Raw genomic sequence first — 23,388 nt, forward strand, 5'->3', positions numbered from 1 at the left:
AGCCATGGTGGGAAGGTTCTGGGCTGTGGGTAGGTTGCTGCACAGCTGTGGGCATCTTCACTGCCTGGGAGTGCCACACATCTGTGTAGTTCTCACTCCATAGCTAAAGCTCTTGGGGACCCACATGCCTCCTTTATCCAGACTCTGCTGTGCTGAAGTCTGGAGATTTGCGTGCCCCTGGGGCTTTCCTGTACCCTCCCCACTTGGGGCCATGTGTACCCACTTTACCTCTAGAGCCAAAGGCTTTTTGAATTTTAAAAAGAGGAAGCCCAACCTGAGTATCAGGAATAATCCAGTCCTGCTAACTCCACAGAGGTTGCAGTTGCAAAGCAATTAAAGCCATGGTGCAGAGCCCACTTCAGCACTACTCAGAGGGTAAGCTGGTTCCGAGATCCCCACAGTGGAAGCAACCGTCCTAGCAAAGTCTTCTTTTGCCAGGCATTGCTAACTACAAGCATCACATAGATTCTTCTTAAAGTGACTCCAATGACTATGGAACTCTTCTACTACTTTCTGCCACATACACCTTCAAGACAGTGATCAATCACCCTATAATGCAATCATCTGGTTTCCCAATGTTGCAAAGTCCTCAAGGACACCTGTGTGTCTCCAGTATCAGAAGGGTACACAATAATCACAGGACAAATGTGGTTGATCTAATTAATTGTTTCCTCTTTTTCCCTCCATCCCCCCAATATTCATACAGTGTCCTTAACATCAATTTTTTAAATGCTAGTGACACTAAAGATTAGGCTCTCTGGAGTTTCATCCATCACCCTTATCTAGATGGAAAATAATAAAATCTGTGAGTTATGACTGTGCACCACGCATTCCTCCCATTTCTTAGGAGGAGGCCCAGCTACAAGCTACAGCTTTAAGGAGGTTTCTCATAATTGTCTCGCAAGTTCAAGTGTGTGCTTCGTACCACGCACAGTGAAGGGCGGCCATTGATGCAAGGCTGCCCAGTTAAGAGAGAGCCCAGCACCTGTCCTCTGTGCAGGACCTTCCCTCTGGTTTGCCAGCCTATCCCTGGACTGAGTGGAAGCTTGAGGGGCATCATACCAGGGTGGTGAACTTGTCCACGCAGGCGTTGCGGATCTTCTCCGGGGTGGCAGGGCTGTCTAGCCGGAAGAGTTCCTTCATGTTATTACCTGTGTGCTGTGCTCGAGCTGCACGGATGGCGTCTTTGATAGCAAAGAAGATGGAAGCAGCCAGGAATAGGGGCGGCTCTCCAACAGCCTGAACACAGAAAGGGCACAGGGCTGGGGCTCAGGCAGGCGGCCCAGCCTCCACATCATCACCATGTGGACCTAGGAGGCCAGGCAGTGAGCTCTGCACCAGGAGGGCTGGTGGCACCAGGAAAGCACTGAGAGGGCCACACTAAATATGGCAGGAAGGCACAGTCAAAATTGATCAGGGCCTGAGAACAATCTAGCTAGTATATGGCTGAACCTCATGGGCAAATTTCCTTGAACACTCGTTGTGTAATTTTCTCTGATGACACCATGCAAATATAATGTACCATGTAAAGTTATACTCAGTAATTGTATTTTACAGACCACAAAATCTGACATAAGTTTTAACCTTTTCCTCACAGTCACTAGCTGAGGGGAATAGTCTACCTGCAACTCTAATACCAACATTTACTGGCACCCATAGTCATGTTTACAGCATCCGCAGGAATTATGGGCATAATAACGAATAAGAATTAAAACACCTTCTAGCATAGGTTTGTTTTTCTCCCCCCAAAGTATAGATCAGAAACCACTTATATCAGAATCACTAAAGATACTTGCTAAAAATGCATGTTCTAGGGCCCTAAGCCACACCTATTGGAGCAAAATGTCTGGGTGTGGGGCCCAGAGAGGTGCATTTTTATCATGAGCCCCAGTAATTCCCAAGCATGGTAAAGTATGACAGTCAATGGCAAGGGTCACAATATGTCCCAGCTTCCCCTGCCCCCTACAGTAAAGTCAACCACAAGCGGAGCAAATGGCTGTTTCTTTGGTTACCAGGGATTAGCTGCCCTCCTTCTTCAACCTAGGACTGTATTCATCAGCTAAGCCAATTTTCAATCATTTCTTCATACTTATTGGAGATAGGAAAGAAATAGAGGACACTTATTCACAATCCTCCAGGTATCTGACCAAGTCTTTTTTTTTTTTTTTTTTTTTTTTTTTTGAGGCAGAGTCTCACTCTGTTGCCCAGGCTAGGGTGCAGTGGTGTGATCTCAGCTCTGCAACTTCTGCCTCCCAGGTTCAAAAGATTCTTGTGCCTCAGCCTCCTGAGTAGCTGAGATTACAGGCACAACCCACCATGCCCAGCTAATTTTTTTTTTTATTTTTAGTAGAGATGGGGTTTTGCCACGTTGCCCAGGCTGATCTTGAGTCCCTGAGCTCAGGCAATCCACCCGCTTTGGCCTCCCAAAGTGCGTGAGCCACTGCAACCAGCCTGATTGTCTTAAGGTCAAATATTGGCAACTGAAGGAGGTTAAAGGGTGTGTATAAAGGTGCTACGCCATCTGCAGTGAATGTGCTGATTTTCCTTGGACTACAGCAATGCCGTACCTGTAAAATCGTCTCTTAGGATCAAGCACCAGTGATGTACGCCTGAGATATGGGTGTGGACCAGGATTTGAATGACAAGGTTTGATGAAGGAATCCCTCTAAATTCACCCAAAGAAGCAGGCTTCAGACCACACTAAGGTGCTGTCCTCAACCCAATTCAACTGTTCTCAAGCAGGACTGCCCAACTTTCCCACTGCCCCTACCCAGGTCAGTGTCAAACCATCTTCCCTCCTCAAGATATGCCCTTTGAAGGCCTACCAGGTGGGTCACTGAGGCTTCTCCTCACCCACTGGGGCCTCCCCCAGGGCAGATCAGAAGAAAGCAGCACAGAGCCAGACCAATGGTACCTTGGATGCATAGATGGCCTTTTTGTTGGGGCAGTCGCGGAGCAGGGACACCCTGAACTCAATGGGGATGCTGCCAAATGCAGGGATCTTGTAGGTGCTAGGGCCACGGGTGTGCAGGCTCCCCTCGGGAGAGTAGTGTAGCTCCTCTAGGGTGAAGAGGCCAAGGCCCTGGACAAATGCCCCTTCCACCTGCAGGATGGGTGGAGAACATGGTTACCCTGCCTCTCTCTTCCCTAAGGACAAATACCACTTGCCACAAAGGACACAAAGCCCCACCTGTAGTGCAGCCTGGAATGTAGCTAAAACAGCCCTCTATTTCTTACCTGGCTCCTGCCCCAGCCCTGGAATAACCTATCTGGACTTCTGCCAGGCTTTGGCTCAGGCAGAGCAAGGACATTAATACTGAAGGTCACACTGCTGGGCGTGTTTCCCACTAAAACCTGCCACAGTGCAGATGGGGATGTTCCTTCCACGTTGCTACTAGGGAAATGGTAAGCCTAAGCTAAGAAGCAAGCTTGCAGGAGGATGTATTTGATAGTAGATTCTTTGAGACTTACCTCCATTGTGAACACCCACCCCTGCCTGTCTCTCGGAGAAAGTGCCCCCACTGCAGCTCAGCTTACAGGTCTCTTCTAGGATAACTGCCATGCTAGACGGGCCCACACATCAGCTCTCCCAGCCCCCTGCTCAGAAGAGTGACATGGGGCACTACTGTACCTCAATGAACATTCAGAAAAGAGACCACTGGCAATCACCTTTGGGACTTCGGTGCCTGGCTGGGTGTCTAGTCACAGCAGGGGACCATAAATGGTTGTTCAATGAATTAATGAACAGATTGACTAATAGCCAGATTTTTGTATATTCAGTAATTGTCCGTTTGTGAGAAGTACAATTTGTATTTTTTACCAGATGCTCAGTCTTAAATTCTTGATTTATCCTCTGTTCTCTCCCATTTCACCTGTTCTTTATTTTGTTTTATTTTTTGAGACTGAGTCTTGCTCTATCACCCCAGGCTGGAGTGCATTGGTGCGATCTCTGCTCACTGCAACCTCTGCCTCCCAGGTTCAAGCAATTCTCCTACCTCAGCCTCCCAAGTAGCTGAGATTACAGGCGCTCGCCACCATACCAGCTAATTTTTGTATTTTTGGTAGAGATGGAGTTTTGCCATGTTGTCCAGGCTGGTCTTGAACTCCTGACCTCAGATGATCCACCCACCTCAGCCTCCCAAAGTGCTAGGATTGCAGGTGTGAGCCACAGCGCCCAGCCTTATTTCACCTATTATTCCCAATAATTCCGTATTCTTCTAAAGTGATTTTCTCTGGGACCTCCCTTTACTACTTCTGCTTAAGCCTTTGTGTTTTGCTCCCAGGGCCTTTCACCACTCCACGTTCAGCAGCATCTACTTCCTGGGGTACAAAACCTGTCCTGGGTAGAAGAATGAGAAGACAAAAAACTCTTCTGACCTCAGGCCCCACTGTCTGGGCATTGATCCCAAACTCAATCTCCATTCTACACTGTGCTCGCTCTCAAATTGGGTGTGTTAGCATGTCCACATGTGCATGCCATGTTTCCCCATTCCTCAGCTCATTCTTTGCATTGAGTGCCTTTCCCAAGTTAACTCACATGAATCTGCTTTCTGCCTTGAGAGTTGGTTGAACTATCACCAATCTAAATTCTACTTTGGGGGTTACTCCCTAGGTTCCAGGTTTCAACCTATTTGAAGACAACCTTGGACAACATGGAGGGGATTGGGGTGCATTTGTCAAAGGCTGTCACCATCCTGGTCCCCTGAGCCTCACCTGTCCAATATCAATGGCAGGGTTTAGACTGGCGCCAACATCCATGACAATATCTGTGCGGAGGTTCTAGAGTAGATGGCAAAATACAAGCAGTTAGAGAAGGAAAAGATGTTTGGAATATGACAGGTGAGTCACGGTTACCCTCAGACTACAAGTGCCAACCAGAGTACATTTCCAATCAGAAAGCCCTGCGTATGCTCAGGCAGAAGTGCTAATGTTCCTACCAGATCTCTGCTGCCACCATCACTGCTGAAGTCTGAGTTTGTAGCAGCTGGGCAGGGGATGGGGAGCAGCAATGATCTCTCAGTAACTGCACACACATTCATATGTGAGTAGTCAGACAGTGTCCCAGAAACCTGGGGCTTTGAATCTGAGTCTGGGTAGATCATGTACAAAAGAGTCAATATACTATGTTCTATGGGCAAAATCCAACTCACCCCTGTTTTTGTAGGGCCTGTAGGCTAATAATTACATTATTGAATAACTAGAAAAATAAAAGGAAGAATATTTGTGACAAGTAAAAATTACATGAAATTCAATTCAAATTCAAATTTCAGTGTCTATAGATCGTATTTTATTGGAACATGGTCACACTTATCTGTTTACAAACTGTCTATGGCTGCTGTCACACTTCAGTGGTAGAGTTCAGTAGCTGAGGCAGAGACTGTATGGCCCACAAAACCTAAAATAGTCTGTGGCCCTTTATAGGATGTTTTCCTGTCCTTAACATAAGGCATTCTTTTTCTAACCAGAAAGTTCCTCTCTATCAGCTCTTTGTATTACAACTCAGTTGCTTCTCTTCTCTTTCCCACTAAGTACGAAAGTTTTGCAGACTTCTTACCTTATGATCTCCTGTTAAGCAGTCAATTTCTACTTCAGAGCAAGCCACTCCATAGGTGAAGTAGTGGAAGGGGTTCCCTGAGTTAGTCTCAAAGCTGTAGCCCAGATTGGGTGTCCTGGGAGAGAAAAGAGAAGATACTGCATGTGTATTAACATGAACACACCCCCTTCCCTATGCACACACAGCTTGACCACAAAATCTTTAAACCCTACAAGTTTTTTCATTCAGCTGTTTTCCGAAAAAGTCCATGTGTTTTGAGCCATTTGAACCTGTTAATGAAACCCAGGTAATCCAGAGCATTTTGTCTCTGGGCTCTCCCCCATTTTGCCAATAGCCGTTCTGTCCTCATTCTGTACAGCCTAGCAGTGTTTAGCACCATGTTGGCCTCCGCACAGCAGAAAGAGGTGACAGATCTGTCTGGGCTCACAAAGGACATGAAAGTCACACTCCAAAGATGTACTGAATTAGAATCCAAGGTCTTCAGGACAGAAGGTTCTGCCTGTGGCGGCTCTTAGACTGTTCACCCAAGTCCACCTGCTCACCTTCTCAAGGTGAAAGTTAACAAGATCAGTATCTCATGCTAACCTGGGTGCACCTTTAAGCAGCCACTCCCCATCTGCTGGTCCCTTTGAAAGTTCAACAAATGATTTGAGGGAAATGATACTAATAGAAACAAATGCTCCCTTATATATTTTTTAAATTTTCAATCTGAAGTACCTTATACAACTCCACTTTTGCATGAGTCATATAAATATAAGTGTATCTATGCATTTGTGCATGTGTATTCACACACCTACAGTTTATGGTACACTGACTCTATGTTATTCCATACACTACGCAGGAATAACATGAGCTGATATGACCAGATCTGTGCAAAAACAAAATCAATATGGGGCTGAGGGAAAAGCTTCTCCCAGAAGAAACCACCACCAATGTCTTTGACCTCTGCCTTCGCCATGCTCATCTGGGTTCACCTTTATAAAACCCTAGTTTCATGAACTCCAGAAATATAATAGAAATTTATAAGAAAATGTGTTTATGTATGTGTAGGTCAGATATCAGTAGCCTAGAAAGCATTATATATAACTTATATATGGCTAATATATATGTATAGCTATTACACTGAATATATATGTTTATACATATATATGGCAAAGAAATGTTTATACATATATATGTCTAAGGCATATATATGTATAAACATATATATTCAGTGTAATATCTATACACATATATATATTAGCCATATGTATGTTCATATATATGGCATAGAAATGTTTTGTGGGTATATATGTTTATACATATATATACCTTATATATCTATATATATGCCTTATAGATGTATAAATATATATATGCCTAATATATATGAACATATGAACATGTTCATATGAGCACACATATGTTCATATATATTCATATACATATGGCAAATAAATGTTTTACACAAAGAAATGTTTATACATATATATTTTGCATATATATATTCATACATTCAGACAACATATTTTAAAGAAACATTGAATTATTTTCCAAATATATTGATCTGTGGAAGAAAAGGTCCTAAACTTCCCAGAGATGGCTAAAACATGATGACTGACAGTAAATACGATCATATCTTTTTACAACTGCTAAGTCAGATGGGCAGGGTCTCCAGCTATTCATGCTGCTACTGAATTCAAAGTTGCAGAAGACATACACTCTCTTGAAAAATCTCCCTGTATTAATAAGGTTCCACTGTGTGCTGCATTTTGTAACAAGACCACGTGCTCTAAATCCTGCTCTCATTGTATAAAAAGTATCCCACACACAGTACAAAGAAGAATTCATGGCTAACAGCAATGCCTAACTCATAACACCAGACACCCTCATTTCTGCAGGAGAACACTGAGGGAGGAAAGGTTAGGTGACTGGCCCCAATATATCATAAATGAGGAAACAGGGAACAGGTTCAGCAGGACCACTGACTTCCTCAGGCGAAGTGGTGCACCCTGAGACCAGAACTAGAAGTCAGGTCTTCTGACACACAGCTGGTGCTTTTACTTCTTGGCACAGAGCGTGGCGTGGCCATTCACATATTTTGGAGCATCTTTAGACTGAAATTGCTGGAAGTCCATTGAAGAGATAAGAGTTGCAGTGGAGCTGCTCTCTCCTGACCACAGTCTGGCAGGCTTTGGTGCTGGAGGGGACCAGTGAGGTGAGGATGACATCACACTATGAGCTGGGCAAGGACAGCACCATACTTACTTATAAAACCCAGTGGCAGACAAGCTCACTGTGTCCATGTAGGCAGCTGTGACCTGAGGAGAGGAGATGGCCATCAGGCAGGGGAAGTGAGGTTTTCAGAAACCCTGACCCGGCACTAAGCTTTCAGGAGCTCACCTCCGCTGGAAGCCAATCAACTCATTTTACGAGTGACTCCCCCTTCCATACCTTACCTCACATTCTCCCTGGCACCATCTGCACCAGGTCCTCATTATCTGAAGCCTGGAACACTGTAGTCACCTCTTAAGTGATCTTCCTGTCTCGAGCCGTCTCCCCAGCCCAGCCGAGTGGCCATCTTAACATACCACACTGTGCATGTCACTCCCCTACTCTAGAGCTTTCCATGGCCCCCATTGCCTATAGAGCAAATGCCGGACGTTAAGAATCACAGTCTCTCTGGCCTTTTGTAGCACACCATGGCCACCCCAGCCACATTCAAGAGCTAAATCTCTCTCAGTTCTTCCGGGTCCCACGCCTCTGCACCTTTATTAATGTGGTTCCTCTTCTATATATGAGCAAATCCTTTTCTTTCCTCAACAGCTACTTGAACTTGCCTCTCCAGACTCCCCTCCTTGGTGATTTCTCCCTACTTGGCCATTGTAAAAGTATCTTGCTATAATGCTCATGTGATTCTTAACATGTTCACCTCGTGCTTTTACATACGCTTTCCTGTTGATCAAACTATCCCTCCATCCTATTCCTTTGACTATATAATGTGCTTTTTTTGGTATCCCCAAACACTAGCACACACTCAGACTTGAGTTGTGCTTGATATAATTTATGTCCTCATCATTAGCAGCCACCAAGCTCTTTTCTATGTCACACACACTATTTAGCACTTTGCCTACATTATCTTACTTATATTCACTACAACCCTAGAAAACCTATACTGTTATTAGCCTCATTTTATAGATAAAACTAAGGCTTAGAGATAAAGACTTGGGCCTAAAATCTGCACTAGTCATTTAACATAATGTGTGCGTGCATGTGTGTGAGTGTGCATGCATGCTTGTGTGTGTGTGTGCATGCATGCAGGTGTATGTATGTGTTGTTGACCATGGCTCATTCATTGGGGTTATCTATTTACAAGGCACACTGGTCTACATGGCTGGTGGTTGAAGATAAAGCTCAGATCCACAGGTCAGATGCTAGAACATTGTTGTCAGGACTGTCGTTAAAAACATTTGAACTGCCTGATAAATCCATGCTAAAACCCAACTACCAAAATCAAGCTACGTTCATGTGCTATCGGTACATGTGGTGTGAAGAGGTCACAGGAGGCATAGTAAGATGAGTGAGTCAGAGAAAAACACCGTGTTTTCTTTGAATCTACTGAGGAAGATTTGTAGTGAGCTGGTTTATGTGTGGTCACATTTGATGTATTACTCTTCTGCCTAGTTCTAGCACTCCAATACTGAGGAAGGGTGCAGAGCTGCCATTGATATTTCCACCTACTGGAGGAGCTACGGCCTCCCACCTGCAAGAGACTCCCTTGCAGCTTCCCTCTGAGGTTTCTGACATTCAGGCCACTGCTCTAGAAATCAGAGAATTGGGCTCATTCGTATTATAGGTGCTGGTTCTGTCATTCCCCAAATCTCAGTCCACTGGGAATCTCAGTGGACCCAGACTCAAGAGATGGAGATTTGAGGGAAACCAGGCTCATCTGGGACAAGCAGGGCGTGGAAGCTGCTCCAGTAAGCCAAGACAACCCAATGAGTCATGTTCAGCAGGCACCCATCCTCTCAGTTTCAGGCAGCGAAAACCCTGATCTCCACAAGGCTGTCAAGATCCTGGATCAAAAACCTCTTTCAAATGACCTCCCTCAGTGATGAAAGCTATAAAGAAAGGAGCCCAGCCAGCATGAGCATTTACTTGTCCTCTAAAATCACACAAATCACCTCAACTTCTCTCTGCTGTTCTGACTAGATCATTGTCTCCTATTGCTTATTCGGGGTTGGAACGGAGGCCCTGCTGTCAATTTCCCTCTCCTTTGCAAAAGTGACTTGGATCAGCTCAGACTTACCCAGTCTTCCCAGGAGCCATTGGGATTCTTCTTCTTGTAGGGTTCCAGCCTTTTCAGGATGGTCTGACAAGCTGCCTAAAATAAACACCCCCCACACCCCAGACACATCACCTCTCTGTATTCTGTACCCAGGCAAAACTGAAGGGCCCCAGAAAGGTTACCTCCAAGTAATGCTGTTCTCAGGGTGCTACTCAAACAGCCTTGCCACCTGCTCCAGAATGATGGAGGCCCAGGGTGGAATCCACAGGATCTGGCCAACAGGGTCACCACTAGTCGCTGCTTGGAGGGTGCTTCCTGACCCAATTCTTAGGCTGACAGAGAGTGAAATGTTCGAGGGATCCCCAGGGAGGTGTCTTCTTCCCTCAAACTCCTTGATCGAGTGCATCCCCCATATGGGAGAGGAGCAAGTGGGGCCAACCTGACTCTATAACCAAATTTCAGCTTCAGTCCATTGTCCTGCGGCCAGTTCCGGCACCAGGGAGAATTTCCAGAAGCCTCTGTTTTCCCTCAGCATCTTCATCTCCCCATCCTGTACTCATCCTTCCTGGCTTTGAGGGCAATGATTATGATTCTAGGGCCTCTTTTTTAGCTTGAGACTTGGAGAAACAGCAACCTCCTGGATAAGGGAGCCAGAGGCCTGGCCAGAGCCAAAGAGCCTGCAAGGAACCCTTCTAGCTCCCACCCAGTGAGACTCTCCAGGCCCACAGCCCTAGGCTGGCCCTCTGCTCTGCGGGCTCCCAAAGGCTCCTTACGTAGATGGCCTGTCCATTGAGGTCAGCGCTGGCAGAGGCGGCTGTGGGAGAGGTGTTGGGCACAGTGTTAGTGCTTGTCTCGCTGATATAAATCTTAGAGGTGGGGATTTTCAGAGCTCTGCTGGCCACCTGCAAAAAGAGAAGACATTGCCCTCTAGGGAAAGGGATATCATGGGGCTTGGCTGCCTTCTCCCCAGGACAGGATTCACGTTCACTGTTACAGGCAAGAAAACAATTTTGTAAGCTCTAATCCCATTGACTGGGATGTCCTCACCTGGCTGAACTTGAAGGAGCACTTGATGGAGTGGTTTGGTTGGATAAAAAAAATTATAAACTGACAAACAGTGCCTTTTTAGACTAACACTGACTTTTCACAAGATCCAATCTGGCCGGTCTCCATGCACCAAGCAGATGTGCTGAGTCTAATCCAGCTCATCGTCCTCGCTCCACTCCGAGGAGTTTTTCGGCGTGTGGGAAACTCATGACCTTTACACACACAGTGTGCCCACCTCACATGCTGAGAACGTTAGTAATAGCAATGTCCTCAAGGGTCACCTGGCCAAATTCTTTGCACAGATAAGGAAACTGAGTTCAAGTGGGGGGAAAGACTTGCCCAAGGCTACATGGGCATCAGCGACAGGGCCACCCAGGCCCTGGGCCTGCTTCTGCTCTGGTAGGTCCCACTGCTCAATTTCTCACACCACTTCCCCTCACAACAGACACCACGGTGCCAGAGAGGGCTGCTCACCTGGACCATTTTGGTATGAAGGCCTTGGCCCATCTCAGTCCCCCCGTGGGTCAGCAGCACAGAGCCATCTGTGTACACATGAAGCAGGGCTCCTGCCTAGGGAAAGAGAAGGATGCCAGACACAAAATTCAGTAAATTCCAACTCAATAAGATTTGGGACCAAAGGTATGGAGCCTGGGAACAAGAAAACCAGCAGCATTTTGGATGTAAATCTCAGACAAAAATTATGGCAGTTAAATCTCATGATTTAATTATGTGACACTTCAGTAGTTTGCAGAAGGTTTTCATATGTTTCTCTCTGTGTGTTTCTTGTTCTCAAAGGGAAGTAGGTCAAATATTTGTTCTCACTCTATAAGTGAAGAAATAGAACAAGAAAAACAGAGTAGCTCTCTCCAGTCTGACAGCAAGGAAAGGTAAGAACGAGAGGTTGATGCCAGATCTCTGAGTCTCACTGCCCATGACATACTGGACAAATAGGACTGTACAAGTTCAACTTTCATTTAAACAGCAAATAGTTCCTTCAGTAAGCCCTGTTCCCAGTGATAACAAAATTTCCCTTGCAATACTGTAAACAAGGGGGAAATGGGGCCCCAGTCCAGGGAGATGGACACAATTCTATAAAGCAATTACCTGATTCAGAAAAGGAAGTGTGAAGCTTATTCCAAACTTGGTGGGAATTATGCACAATCCTCTCTTTTTCCAACAATTCTCCCTGAAGAGAAAGGAACATTCTGATAGAAACTTCTCTACCGTAATGAGGTCATCAACATCTTTGGATCAAATCAAAACAGGACATCCTTGGGGTTACCCAGATAGTCCTGTAATAACAGAACTATGCCTCAATAATGTAGACAAAAATGAGAGCAGTCAGCTGGTGCACAGCCCCTTCCGGGAGTCTTGACTTTAAAGTTTCAATACTCTTCTTCCCTGAGTACCACTTGTACTGGATCAGAGTGCCCTGGTGGTCTTGGACTGTCATCATCTCCAGGAGGCACTATGCCTCACTGACCATAAGAAAGCCTTCTCTGTGCTTTATATTTAATTATCTGAGTAACTCTGTGAGGAAGACAGAGCCAGCACAATTATGCCCCCTTTGCAGATGAGGAAACTGAGGCCTGGGGAGATGTGGAGTGACTCCCAAATTCATATTTATAGATTAGTGTCAGAGGCAGGTGCATAACTGTGGTGTGCCAGTCCTGGGTCAGTGTTCTTTATAATATGGTGTGCCCAGAAGGTGTACAAATGTGTAAAGATGAACCACAACTGACAGGCTATGACACCGATTGCAGGCTGTGAGCCCACCTGCCCTGGGCTGGAGATGGTTATAAGATCTTAAAGAGATGGCTAAGAATAAGTTGGCAAACTCAGCAGTCTCATAAGTTATCCATTACATTATTAGCTTCCTATTTTGGGGTCAGCAGAAAGGCTGTAGGATATGAAACCCAGGAGAGCAACTGGACCCCTACTCCCAATGCTTACTTGTTGAACTTGTCAACCCCACTCTTCCGAGCATGATACTGAGAGCTTGCTAGGCATTCTTCCCAGCACCTGGACAAGGTGAAACCCTCAAGCTTCTGGTTGAAGTGTGTCAGGTCCCCTTCTTTGTACAGGTTTTTCCTCCGCACCTTCCCAAGGAGAGAGACACAGAGGCCTTGGTGGCAAGAGACTGGGGGCGGGGCACAAGCTGAAGTTCAGCTTTCAGCCCCCTCAGCAGCCCCTGCCTGTCATCTGCCCCCATGGGAGTTGCCCAAGATACAAAGCCGCTCTCCCCACAAGTAGGCTAACCCACTCTGGCTTGTGCTACCAAATTCTCAGCTTACCTCCTCTGCAGGCAACCCACAGGTCACTGCGACTTCACTCATCCAATATTCGGCAATGAGCATCCCTTGGGGCCCCCCAAAGCCCCGGAAAGCCGTGTTGGAGGGCAGGTTGGTTTTGCACAGCCGCCCAGTGCCCCGGATATTGGGGATTTTATAGCAGTTGTCCATGTGGAATAGAGCCCGTTCCATAATCTGAAGCAGAGGAAACAAAAGTGGGAGAGGACAGTGTGCTGATTTCATTGGCTCCTCAAAGTAGGAACTTCGAAGACTGTATCCATGTCTGTCTTTCCCTTCCACACCACAGCTGCTCATCTTCAGCACAAGTTATTTATCCCCTGGGAGATTGCAGCAGCACCTTTTTTGTTTTGTTGTTGTTTGTTTGTTTTTTGAGACGGCGTCTCACTCTGTTGCCAGGCTGGAGTGCAATGGTGCGATCTCGGCTCACTGTAACCTCCGCCTCCAGTGTTCAAGCTATTCTCCTGCATCAGCCTTTCGAGTAGCTGGGGCTACAGGCACCAGTCACCATGCCCAGCTGCTTTTTGTATTTTTAATAGAAATGGGGTTTTGCCATATTGGCCAGGATGGTCTCGATCTCTTTACCTCATGATCCGCCCGCCTCAGCCTCCCAAAGTGCTGAGATTACAGGCGTGAGCCACCGCGCCGGCCTGCAGCAGCATCTTTACTGCACCTTATCGACCTACTAGTCTCCTCATTCAGGCCCTCTGTGCAGAAGCCCTTCCCAGAGCCTATAGTTGGAACTAATCACTTGCCTCTATTTGAAAATAGTTAACTTTTAAAAATTCATTGTTAATTAGTTTTTATTCCCATGAAACTTGTACTGCAAATAGTTTGAAGTGTCACATAAGTCATGGTATGAAAAACAGTAGCCTCTTCCACTTTCCTTCCTTGCAGTCTCCAGAAGCAACTACTTACAATTCTCATAGCTTATCCTTCATTAGCTATTTAACTTTCACATCTCTAGATAATGTGGCTACATTGCTATGTCTTGACTTTTTCAGTTTTAGACTTTTACGTTGTCTTCCTTCTATGAAAAAGGAGACTTTTGATTGGATCAATAGTCAATTTAATATTATAACTCTGCAAACATTACTTACAACTGAACCATGTTGTTACATTATAATTTCTTCTCTCTTGATAAAATTCTTTTTTACCCTGGAGTTAATAATTGTCTTTATTTTGTATCTGCTTCATTGTCTATGTACTTATTACTAATCCAACTTAAAGTTTTCCTCAATTCTAAAAATCTACTCCTAATATATTTTCTCTTTTCCCTCCTGAGTCCTGCTTCCAACATGTTCAAGCACATTTGATTTTCTATCCTAGAGCCATCTGGCCTACTCCAGTTTAAATTGGTTGCCCACTAGATCTGCTTCAGCTGCTACCAAAGGATTTAAATATTAAATCTCACAGTAGGATCCAAAGGGGTAGAGGGATTCATCCCAGGGATTTCCTTCAACCTCTCTACATCATACTGAATCTCCTGTTCCTGGATTCCATGCCTTTCCCTTTTAAAATTTTACTCCCTCATTTTGTTGGAGTACATCCTTTAGTATCTTCATAAGAAAGGGGTACACAAAGAGGAACATCTTTGACACCTTGCATATCTGAAATGTCTTTATTCTACTTTCACCTTTAATTGATACTTCAGCTGTATATAGAATCCTAATTTGGAAGTAAGCTTTCCAGTTTTTCTCAGCAATTTGAAGGCATTTTACTAGTAAAGCCTAGCTTCCTACTATTGAGAAGTCCAGTCAACACCTTCCTAATTCTTGAAAAGAGTTCTGTTTTTTTCTTCCTGAAAATTGCAAAATCTTCTCTTTGTCCTCAGGTTTCTAAATTTCACAATGTTATAACTTGGCATAGGTCCATTTTCTTTCATTGTGCTGGTAATTGTATCGGCTGTTTTAATCCCAAAATATATGCCCATCAGTTTTGGAAATTTTTTTGAATTATTGATAGCTTCCCCCTCTCTGTTTTTTCCATTCTTTCTTTCTGAAATGTCTATGATTTGGACCTCTTGAACTGATCCTCAAATTTTTTTGTATTTTCTCTCCTATTTCTTCATGTTGTTTTCAATTTTGGGGAGATTTATCAAGTTTCTTTCAACCCTTCTGCTTTCATGGTGTCAGTTCATGAAAGCTAATTTTTATTCTTTGACTGTTCCATTTTAATAACATTCTGTTCTTTCTTTAAGTTGTAGGATCTCATCTCTCTGGAAAGATCAATGCAGCTTTGATTTTTCTGTTGTTTGTTTTCTGTTGGTTTTATTTTATTTCCCTATGTGTACCCACTCTCTCCCACAAGTTGCCTTATGTGTCTTTGATAATTTCAGTCTTAGTCATCCTAGATGATTTTTCTATGTCTCAATTAATTCTACTTTTGCTTTCCCTTAGTACTTTATCAACCTGCATTTCTTTTTCTTTCATCATCTATTTCCCTTGCCATATTGTGAAGTTTTTGAGGGCAGAAACAATGTCATATCCTTCTTTATGTAGCCCCCTGGGCACTTAACAAATATTTGCTGGATTGAATTTAAAATCTTGTGAGATGTCTAGGGACAAAGACTGTACGTTTTTCAACATGATTTTTCCCATACCAAAAAGCATGTCTTATACGTGGTGAGAACACGAAATAAGAACACTTCTTGTTTTGAACAGTTTTAGCCCTAGATCTGAAGTGTGAAGTTTCCTCACTGAGCCAATTAGGCAATCCCTGGCAGAGAAAAGTGGGATCCAAAGGGGTAAAGGGGAATGTAGGCTTTTCCCAAAAAGTTTAACTTATTTTTAAATTATTTATTTATTAATTTTTTTTTAAGACAGAGTATAACTCTGTTGCCCAGGCTGGAGTGCAATGGTGTGATCTCAGTTCACTGCAACCTCTGCCACCCAGGTTCAAGTGATTCTCCTGCCTCAGCCTCCTGAGTAGCTGGGACTACAGGCATGCACCACCGTACTGAGTTAATTTTTGTATTTTCAGTAGAGATGGGGTTTCATCATGTTGGTCAGACTTGTTTCAAACTCCTGATCTCATGATCCACCCCCCTCGGCTTCCCAAAGTGCTGGGATTACAGGCATGAGCCACCACACCTGGACTATTTATTTATTTATTTAAGAGACAGGCTTTTGCCATGTTGGCCAGGCTGGTCTTGAACTCCTGACCTCAAGTGATCTGTCTATCTTGCCTCCCAAAGTACTGGGATTATAGTCATGAGCCACCATGCCCAGCTACCTCTTTTTTTTTTTTTTTTAAACAAGAATCTATACATATGTAACTAGTATGCTTATAAAATTAAGATTTAAAAAACTGTGAAAAGTGCTATCACCAAGGTAAATTTGTTAATTCTCACAATTGACTTTATTTCACCCAAGCCCTCTAGTTATTTTTCTCAACAACTCAATATTCCAAGTTCATCTGCCAAAGCTTTGACGACAATAATGAAGAGTGCATAATTCCCACTTCTGGTCTTACCCAGGTCATTTATAATGTGACTGGAGGAGCAACAACTAAGACTAAATATGAAAGCAGACAGTAATTACTGTTGACATTACTCAGGATTCTATCTTGTGAGAAACTCAACATTAATGTACAGTATAGAGACTTTCACTTCCGTATTCCCACTACGTACCACCAAAACTCTGGAATTCTATACATTTATTTAAAATCAGCCACAACAACAATGTAAGAATACTCTGAAAAGTGGAGGGAAAAAAAAGGCAGTCCCAGTAGGGACTTTGCAACCCAAGGAATGACATGATGGTGAGTTCCAAGAGTTTCTTTTTTGCCTCATATATCCCAGACTTGGGGCAGGAGCTGGCAATCCAGAAATGTCATTGATGACAGAGACCAAAAAGCTCACTCTATTTCCCAAATCCTTTTATCTCTAGACAAAAGACCAGGAAAAGGGCAGCCTAGCAAAACTGAGCACTTTTAGATAATAAATATCCCAACCAAACATCACAGAAAGAACAAAACTATAGCCTCATCCCTACTCACACCTGCAAAAGCTCAGTGGGAGCCTAGACTTTCACATTCATGAGGCTGTTATGAGATACTCCAACACTCCTGAGGGGGTGGTGCCAGAGGAGGCCAGGTAGGGAGTTGAGACTTTCATTGCTGATGGCCAGTCATAAGGCTGTACCTACACCCTGTGGAGTCACTGGAGAACACATTAACTTCCTCATCCTCCTAACAAAGACACAACACTCTTTCCTTCCATTCTAGTGGTGTCAGAAGAGGTCTAGTGAAGAGTCAAGACTTTTAGCACAAGCCAGTGGTAAAGAGGTCACCCACACCATGATGTCCATGGAGAACACGTGGAACGTAGATCTCCCACCTCTGCCCAGAAGTAAGAAGGAGTTGTTTCTACTCTGGGTATCAACAAAGGCCAAATGGAAGATCAAGACTTCTACCTCCACCTAGAAGTAATGAGGTGGCATCCACCACTGCTAGAGCAAGGTCAGAAAGAGCAGATTAAAATAGAAGTCTTAAATAAGATTCAAGGTCTCAGAACATCATCACCATCATCACCACTATCATCTGTGCATTAATGATGGGTTTTTCCAAGTTTCAGTGAAAAATCACTTGTCATACCAAGTGACAGGAGGATCTCAAACTGAATAATAAAAGATAACCAATAGATGCCATCATTGAGGTGACAAAGATGTTAAAATTATCTGACAACAGTTTTAAGGCAGCCATGAAAAAAATGCCTCCAAGATCAATTATAACCACACTTGACACAAATAAAACATACAAAGCTTCCAGAAATAAAAGATAGTCTCAGCAAAGACAGAGAAGATATAAAGAAGAACCTAATGGGCCTTTAAGAATTGAAAATACAACAACCAAAAAAATTGTTTATTGCATGGATTCAGATCCAACAGCAGAAGAAGAGAGATAGGACATAGAAGAGAATCAGTGAACGGAAGAATAGAATAAGATACATTATCTGGTCTGAACTGTATTGAGATTATGGAATTTAAAAAAATAACAGTTTCAAGGACCTTTGAGACTATGACAAAAGCCCTTACATTCGTGCCATTGGAGACCTGGAAGGAAAAGAGAAAAAGAGAAGAGCTTCAAAGTACTGAAAACAATAATAACTGAAAAATTTCCAAGGTTTCAAGATCTACAAACTTACAGATTCAAGATGTTTAATGATCTTGAAACAGGTTAAGACTGAAGAAATCCTTGATAAGTAGTATCATAATTAAACTTCTGAAAACTAAAGACAAAAAAAAATTCTTGAAAGCAGCCAGAGAATATGACAACTTGCCTATGGGGTGGGGAGGGGCGTGGGGTTGGGGCTAATTAGAATGACAAAGGATTTCTCATCAGAAGCCATAGAGACCAGAACAAAGTGGCAGTTTTTCAGGTACTGAAAGAAATGAACTGTTAACTCAAAATTAATTGCCCAGTAAAATTATCCTTCAGGAACAAGGAAAAAAATCAAGACATTCTCAGATGGAAAACTAAAAAAATGTGTCCCCAGCAGACCCATAATAAAATAATGACTGAAGGAAGTTCTAAACAGAAAGAAAAGGATAAAAGAAGGAACCTTGGAAAATTAGAAGGAAGAAAAAACACTGCAAGCAAAAATGGATACAAGCAGTAAGCTTTTCTTCTCAGTTTTTAAAATTGTCTGATAGTTAAAACAAAAATTAAAATACTGTCTTTATGTGGTTCTAAATGGAAGTAAAGAAATATTTAAAATAAAAATAACATAAATGGGAAAGGGCAGAGTCATAAAGAGAGGCAAGTTTTTTATACTTCACAGAAACCAGTAAAATGAGAACTTCAGTAGACTGTGATAAGTTGTGTATATATAACATAATACCTTGAGCAATGACTATAAAACTGTATGAGATACTTTTAAAAAGCACTGTAAATAAATCAAAATGGAATTCTAAAAAAATGTCGAAGTAACCCACAGCAAGGCATACAAAAGAATACAGAGAAATGAAAAGCTGATAGAACAAACAGAAAACAAAAAATAAAGTGGCACACTTATGCCTCAACACATCAATGATCGTATTACATGTAAACAGTATAAATACAATTAAAAGAGATTAGCTGAATGTATTTAAAAACATGACCTAACTACATACTATCTTCAAGAAAAATCACTTCAAATATAATAATGTAGGCAAGTTGAACATAGAAGGATGGAAAAAGATATACCATGCAAACATTAATCAAAAGAAAGCAAGCATGGTTTTATTAACATCAGATAAAGTAGACTTCAGAGCAAATACAATTATCAGAGACAGAGAGAGAGAGATTATATAATGATAAAAGTGTCAATCCTTCCAAAAGACAGCAATACTAATTGTGTCTGCCCCAAACGACAGAGCTGAAAAATACAGGAAGTAAAGACTGGTACAACTAAAAGGAGAAATAGAAAAATCCACAATTACAGTTGGAGATTTCAATGCTCCTGTTTCAAAATTGATAGAAAAAAATAGGCAGAAAATCAGGAAAGGTACAGAAGACCTCAATACCACCATCAAGATCTAGTGGATATTTATAGAATATTATACCAGTGTTAGGAAAAAGAAATGCCTCCCCAAAGATATATTCACTTTCTTTCTTTTTTGAGGGGGTGGGGGCAGTCTTACTCTGTCACCAGGACTAGAGTGCAATGGCTCCACTGCACTTGGCTCCTGGTTCAAGCGATTCTCCTGCCTCAGCCTCTCCAGTAGCTGGAATTACAGGTGCAACATTCACCTCCTGGGTTCAAGCGATTCTCCTGCCTCAGCCTCTCCAGTAGCTGGAATTACAGGTGCCCGCCACTACACCCAGCTAATTTTTTGTATTTTTAGTAGAGACTGGGGATATATTCACTTTCCAATCATGGAACCTGTAAATACCACCTTATATGGCAAAATATGTGATAAAGTTAAGGATCTGGAGAGAAGTAGCTTATCCTTAACTATTGGAGAGGACCCTAAATGCATTCACGTGTCTATAAGAGAGAAGTATAGGTAGACAAGAACAGACACACAGAGGAGAAGGGGATGGGAAGACAAAGACAGAGATTGGAATGATGCAACCACAAGTCAAGGAGTGCCCCCAGCTACCAGAAGCTGGAAGAGGCCAGGAATGGATCCTTCCCTAGAGCTTCAAGAGGGAGTGCGGTCCTCCCAACACTTTGATTTCAGATTTCTGGCCTCCAGAACTGTGAGAAAATACATGTTCATTATTTCAAGCCACGCAATTTGTGGTGATTTGTTGTAACAGCCACAGGAAACTAATACACATCCCGTCAACAGTAAAATACACATTCTGCTTAGGTATCCATGGAACTTCTATTGAAACAGACCGTGTCCTGGGCCATGACATGAACCTCAACACATTTCAAAGAATTGAAATCATAGAGAATGTGTTCTTCAACTAAAATGGAAGGAAACTCAAAATCAATAGAAAGCCTCAGGATAGAAAGATAACAGGAAAATCTCTAAACACTTGGAAACTAAACAGCATGCTTCTAAATAATCAGGGATCAAAGAGAAAGTGTCAGGGAAATAAACAAATGAGCAGGCCAAAAATACAAGAAAAAAATGAAATACAACATACCAAAACTTATGGGACCTGTCTAAAATACTGCTGAGGGGAAACTTCATAGCACGAAACTGAATACATTAAAAAAGAGGAAAACATTCTCAGATAGTTATTTTAAACTTTAAGCTTTCAACTTTCTTTCAACTAGAAAAAAAGAAGCAAAATAAATCCAAAGCAAACAGAGTAAAGAAAGTAATGATAAGAGCCGAAATCAGTGAAATTGAAAACAAAAACAACAAAGAAAATCAATGAAACAAAAACCTCGTTTTTCTAAAAAAGGAATAAAATTGGCAATCTCTGGCAAGACAGAAAAACAAAGTGAAGCCACAAATTACCAATATCAGGATTGAAGCAGGGGATCTCACTACAGACCCTGAAGACATCAGAAGAGAAATAAGAACACACTGTCAATGATTCTACACACTAATCTTTTTTGATAACTTAGACAAAATTAAATCGAACTCGTGGAGATAAAGAGTGGAATGATGTTTGCCAGAGGCTGGGCGGGGGTAGCGGGGACAGGGGATTAAAGTGGGGATGGTTAATGCATACAAAAATACAGTTAGAGAGAATGAGTAATATCTAGTATACGGTAGCACAACATGGTGACAATATAGTGTAATATTTTAAAATATATAATAATTTATTGTATATTTAAAAATAAATAAGAGTAGAATTGAAATGTTTCCTAACACAGAAAAATGATAAATTCTTGAGGTGATGGATACTTACACTACCCTGATTTGTTTATCCTGATAATATTGTATGCCTATATCAAAACATCATATATGCCCTATAAATATATACAACTATTATGTACCCATAATAATTAAAAACCAAACGTTTTTAAATGAATGTCTCAAAATACAAAACTACCACTTCAATATAAGATAGATAATTTGAACAGTCTTAGAACTATTAAGGAAATTTAATCCATAGTTTTAAGGCTATCAGAAAAGAAGTCTCCAGGTCCAAACGATTTCACTGGAAAATTCTAACAAACATTTATAGAAGAATTAACACCAATTCTACACAATCTCTTCTAGAATTAGAAGAGGAATTCTAACTCATTTTATGAAACTAGTGTTACCCTGACACCAAACCCTGACCATGATGGTATAATTTTAAAAGAAAAAACTACAGAGCAATATTTCTTATGAATATGGATGCAAAAATCCTTAACAAATTTTAGCAAATAAAATCCCACAATATATTAATTATACCATGACCAAGCTGGATTTATTTCAAGGACAGTGGTTGGTTCAGTCTTTAAAAAAATCGATGAATACAATCCACCATATTAACAAACTAAAGAAGAAAATCACATGATCATATCAATCAATGCAGAAAAAGCATTTGACAAAATTCAACACCCATTCATTACAAAGATGCTCAGTAATGGAAGGAAATTTCCATCAGATACACTAACGGAAGGAAACTTCCTTAATCTGATAATCTGATCATGAGTATCTACAAAAAAAGAAAAAAAAAAAACCTACCAGTAACATATTTAATGATGAAAAACTGAGTGCCTTCCCCATAAGAATGAAAACAAGGCAAGGATACATGACCTAACAGTTCTGGAAGGTCTGGCTAGCCATCACAGTATGTAATGAAAAGGAGATTAAAACATGCAGACTGGAAAAAAAGAGAAAAAACTGTCCCTATTTGCAGATGATAATCATTATCTGCAGAGAAAATCCCAAGGAATCTACAGAAGAAATCCTAGAACGAATAAACGAGTTCTGCAAGGTCACAGGATATAAGAAACACGAAATCACAATGAGCTATCACTTCACACCCACTAATTCTGATGAGTAAAGACAGACGATACCAAGTGTTACTGAGGATGTGGAACCCCTAAGATTGTTGACTGGAATATAAACTGGTGTAGTCAATCTGGAATATAATTTGATCATTTCTTAAAATATTAAGCTTACCGCAGATGCAGCAATTCTATTCCTAGGAATCTACTCAGGAGAAACTTCCATTAGTGTTTTCAGAGCAGTATTATGCATAAAAGCTAAAAACTGGAAACAACACAAATGTCCATCAAGTGGTGAATGGGAACAACATATGGTAGGTCCATATGATGGAGTATTATTCATCAAGAAACAGGAATGAAGCACTGATACATGCTATAACATAGATGGGCCAGGCACAGTGGCTCATGCCTGTAATCCCAGCACTTTGGGAGGCTGAGGTGGGCTGATCGTTTGAAGTCAGGAGTTTGAGACCAGCCTAGTCAACATGGCGAAACCCTGCCTCTACTAAAAATACAAAAATTAGTCAGGCGTGGTGGTGCATGCCTGTAATCCCAGCTACTTGGGAGGCTGAGGCAAGAGAATCACTTGATCCCAGAGGCAGAGGTTGCAGTAAGCTGCCATTGTGCCACTGCACTCCAGCCTGGGTGACAGAGCAAGACTCTGTCTCAAACAATAGTAATAATATTAATAAATAGATGAACCTACAAAACATTATTCTGAGAGAAGGACATCAAACAGAAAAAAAAAAACACATAGTGTATGGTTCTATTTAAATTACTTGACATAAAGTAGACTAATGATGGCCTGGGCCTGTGGAATGGTAATGGGAGTGACTACAAATGGATGCAAAGCTCATTCTGTGGTGATGGAAGCTCAAAC

At 42.2% G+C, this 23,388-nt stretch overlaps 1 protein-coding gene across 3 annotated transcripts in view; it reads right to left on the minus strand.

Annotated features, from left to right (window-relative positions):
- Positions 1 to 23,388, minus strand: part of XDH (xanthine dehydrogenase) — a 79,545-nt gene that overhangs the window by 1,132 nt on the left and 55,025 nt on the right. For all 3 annotated transcript variants that reach the window (XM_064363967.1, XM_021674431.2, XM_021674432.2), the window contains 11 exons: positions 13,163 to 13,354; positions 12,822 to 12,967; positions 11,973 to 12,054; positions 11,343 to 11,438; positions 10,595 to 10,723; positions 9,843 to 9,917; positions 7,802 to 7,854; positions 5,555 to 5,669; positions 4,714 to 4,779; positions 2,915 to 3,103; positions 1,063 to 1,239 (listed from right to left, as the gene is read on the minus strand). In XM_064363967.1, coding sequence (XP_064220037.1) covers positions 1,063 to 1,239; positions 2,915 to 3,103; positions 4,714 to 4,779; positions 5,555 to 5,669; positions 7,802 to 7,854; positions 9,843 to 9,917; positions 10,595 to 10,723; positions 11,343 to 11,438; positions 11,973 to 12,054; positions 12,822 to 12,967; positions 13,163 to 13,354 — 1,320 coding nt within the window. The remainder of the gene's footprint in view (positions 1 to 1,062; positions 1,240 to 2,914; positions 3,104 to 4,713; positions 4,780 to 5,554; positions 5,670 to 7,801; positions 7,855 to 9,842; positions 9,918 to 10,594; positions 10,724 to 11,342; positions 11,439 to 11,972; positions 12,055 to 12,821; positions 12,968 to 13,162; positions 13,355 to 23,388) is intronic.

Source organism: Aotus nancymaae, unplaced genomic scaffold (assembly GCF_030222135.1).
Source record: "Aotus nancymaae isolate 86718 unplaced genomic scaffold, 86718_ANA_hifiasm-v0.15.2.pri h1tg000057l, whole genome shotgun sequence".
Lineage (NCBI taxonomy): Eukaryota > Metazoa > Chordata > Mammalia > Primates > Aotidae > Aotus > Aotus nancymaae.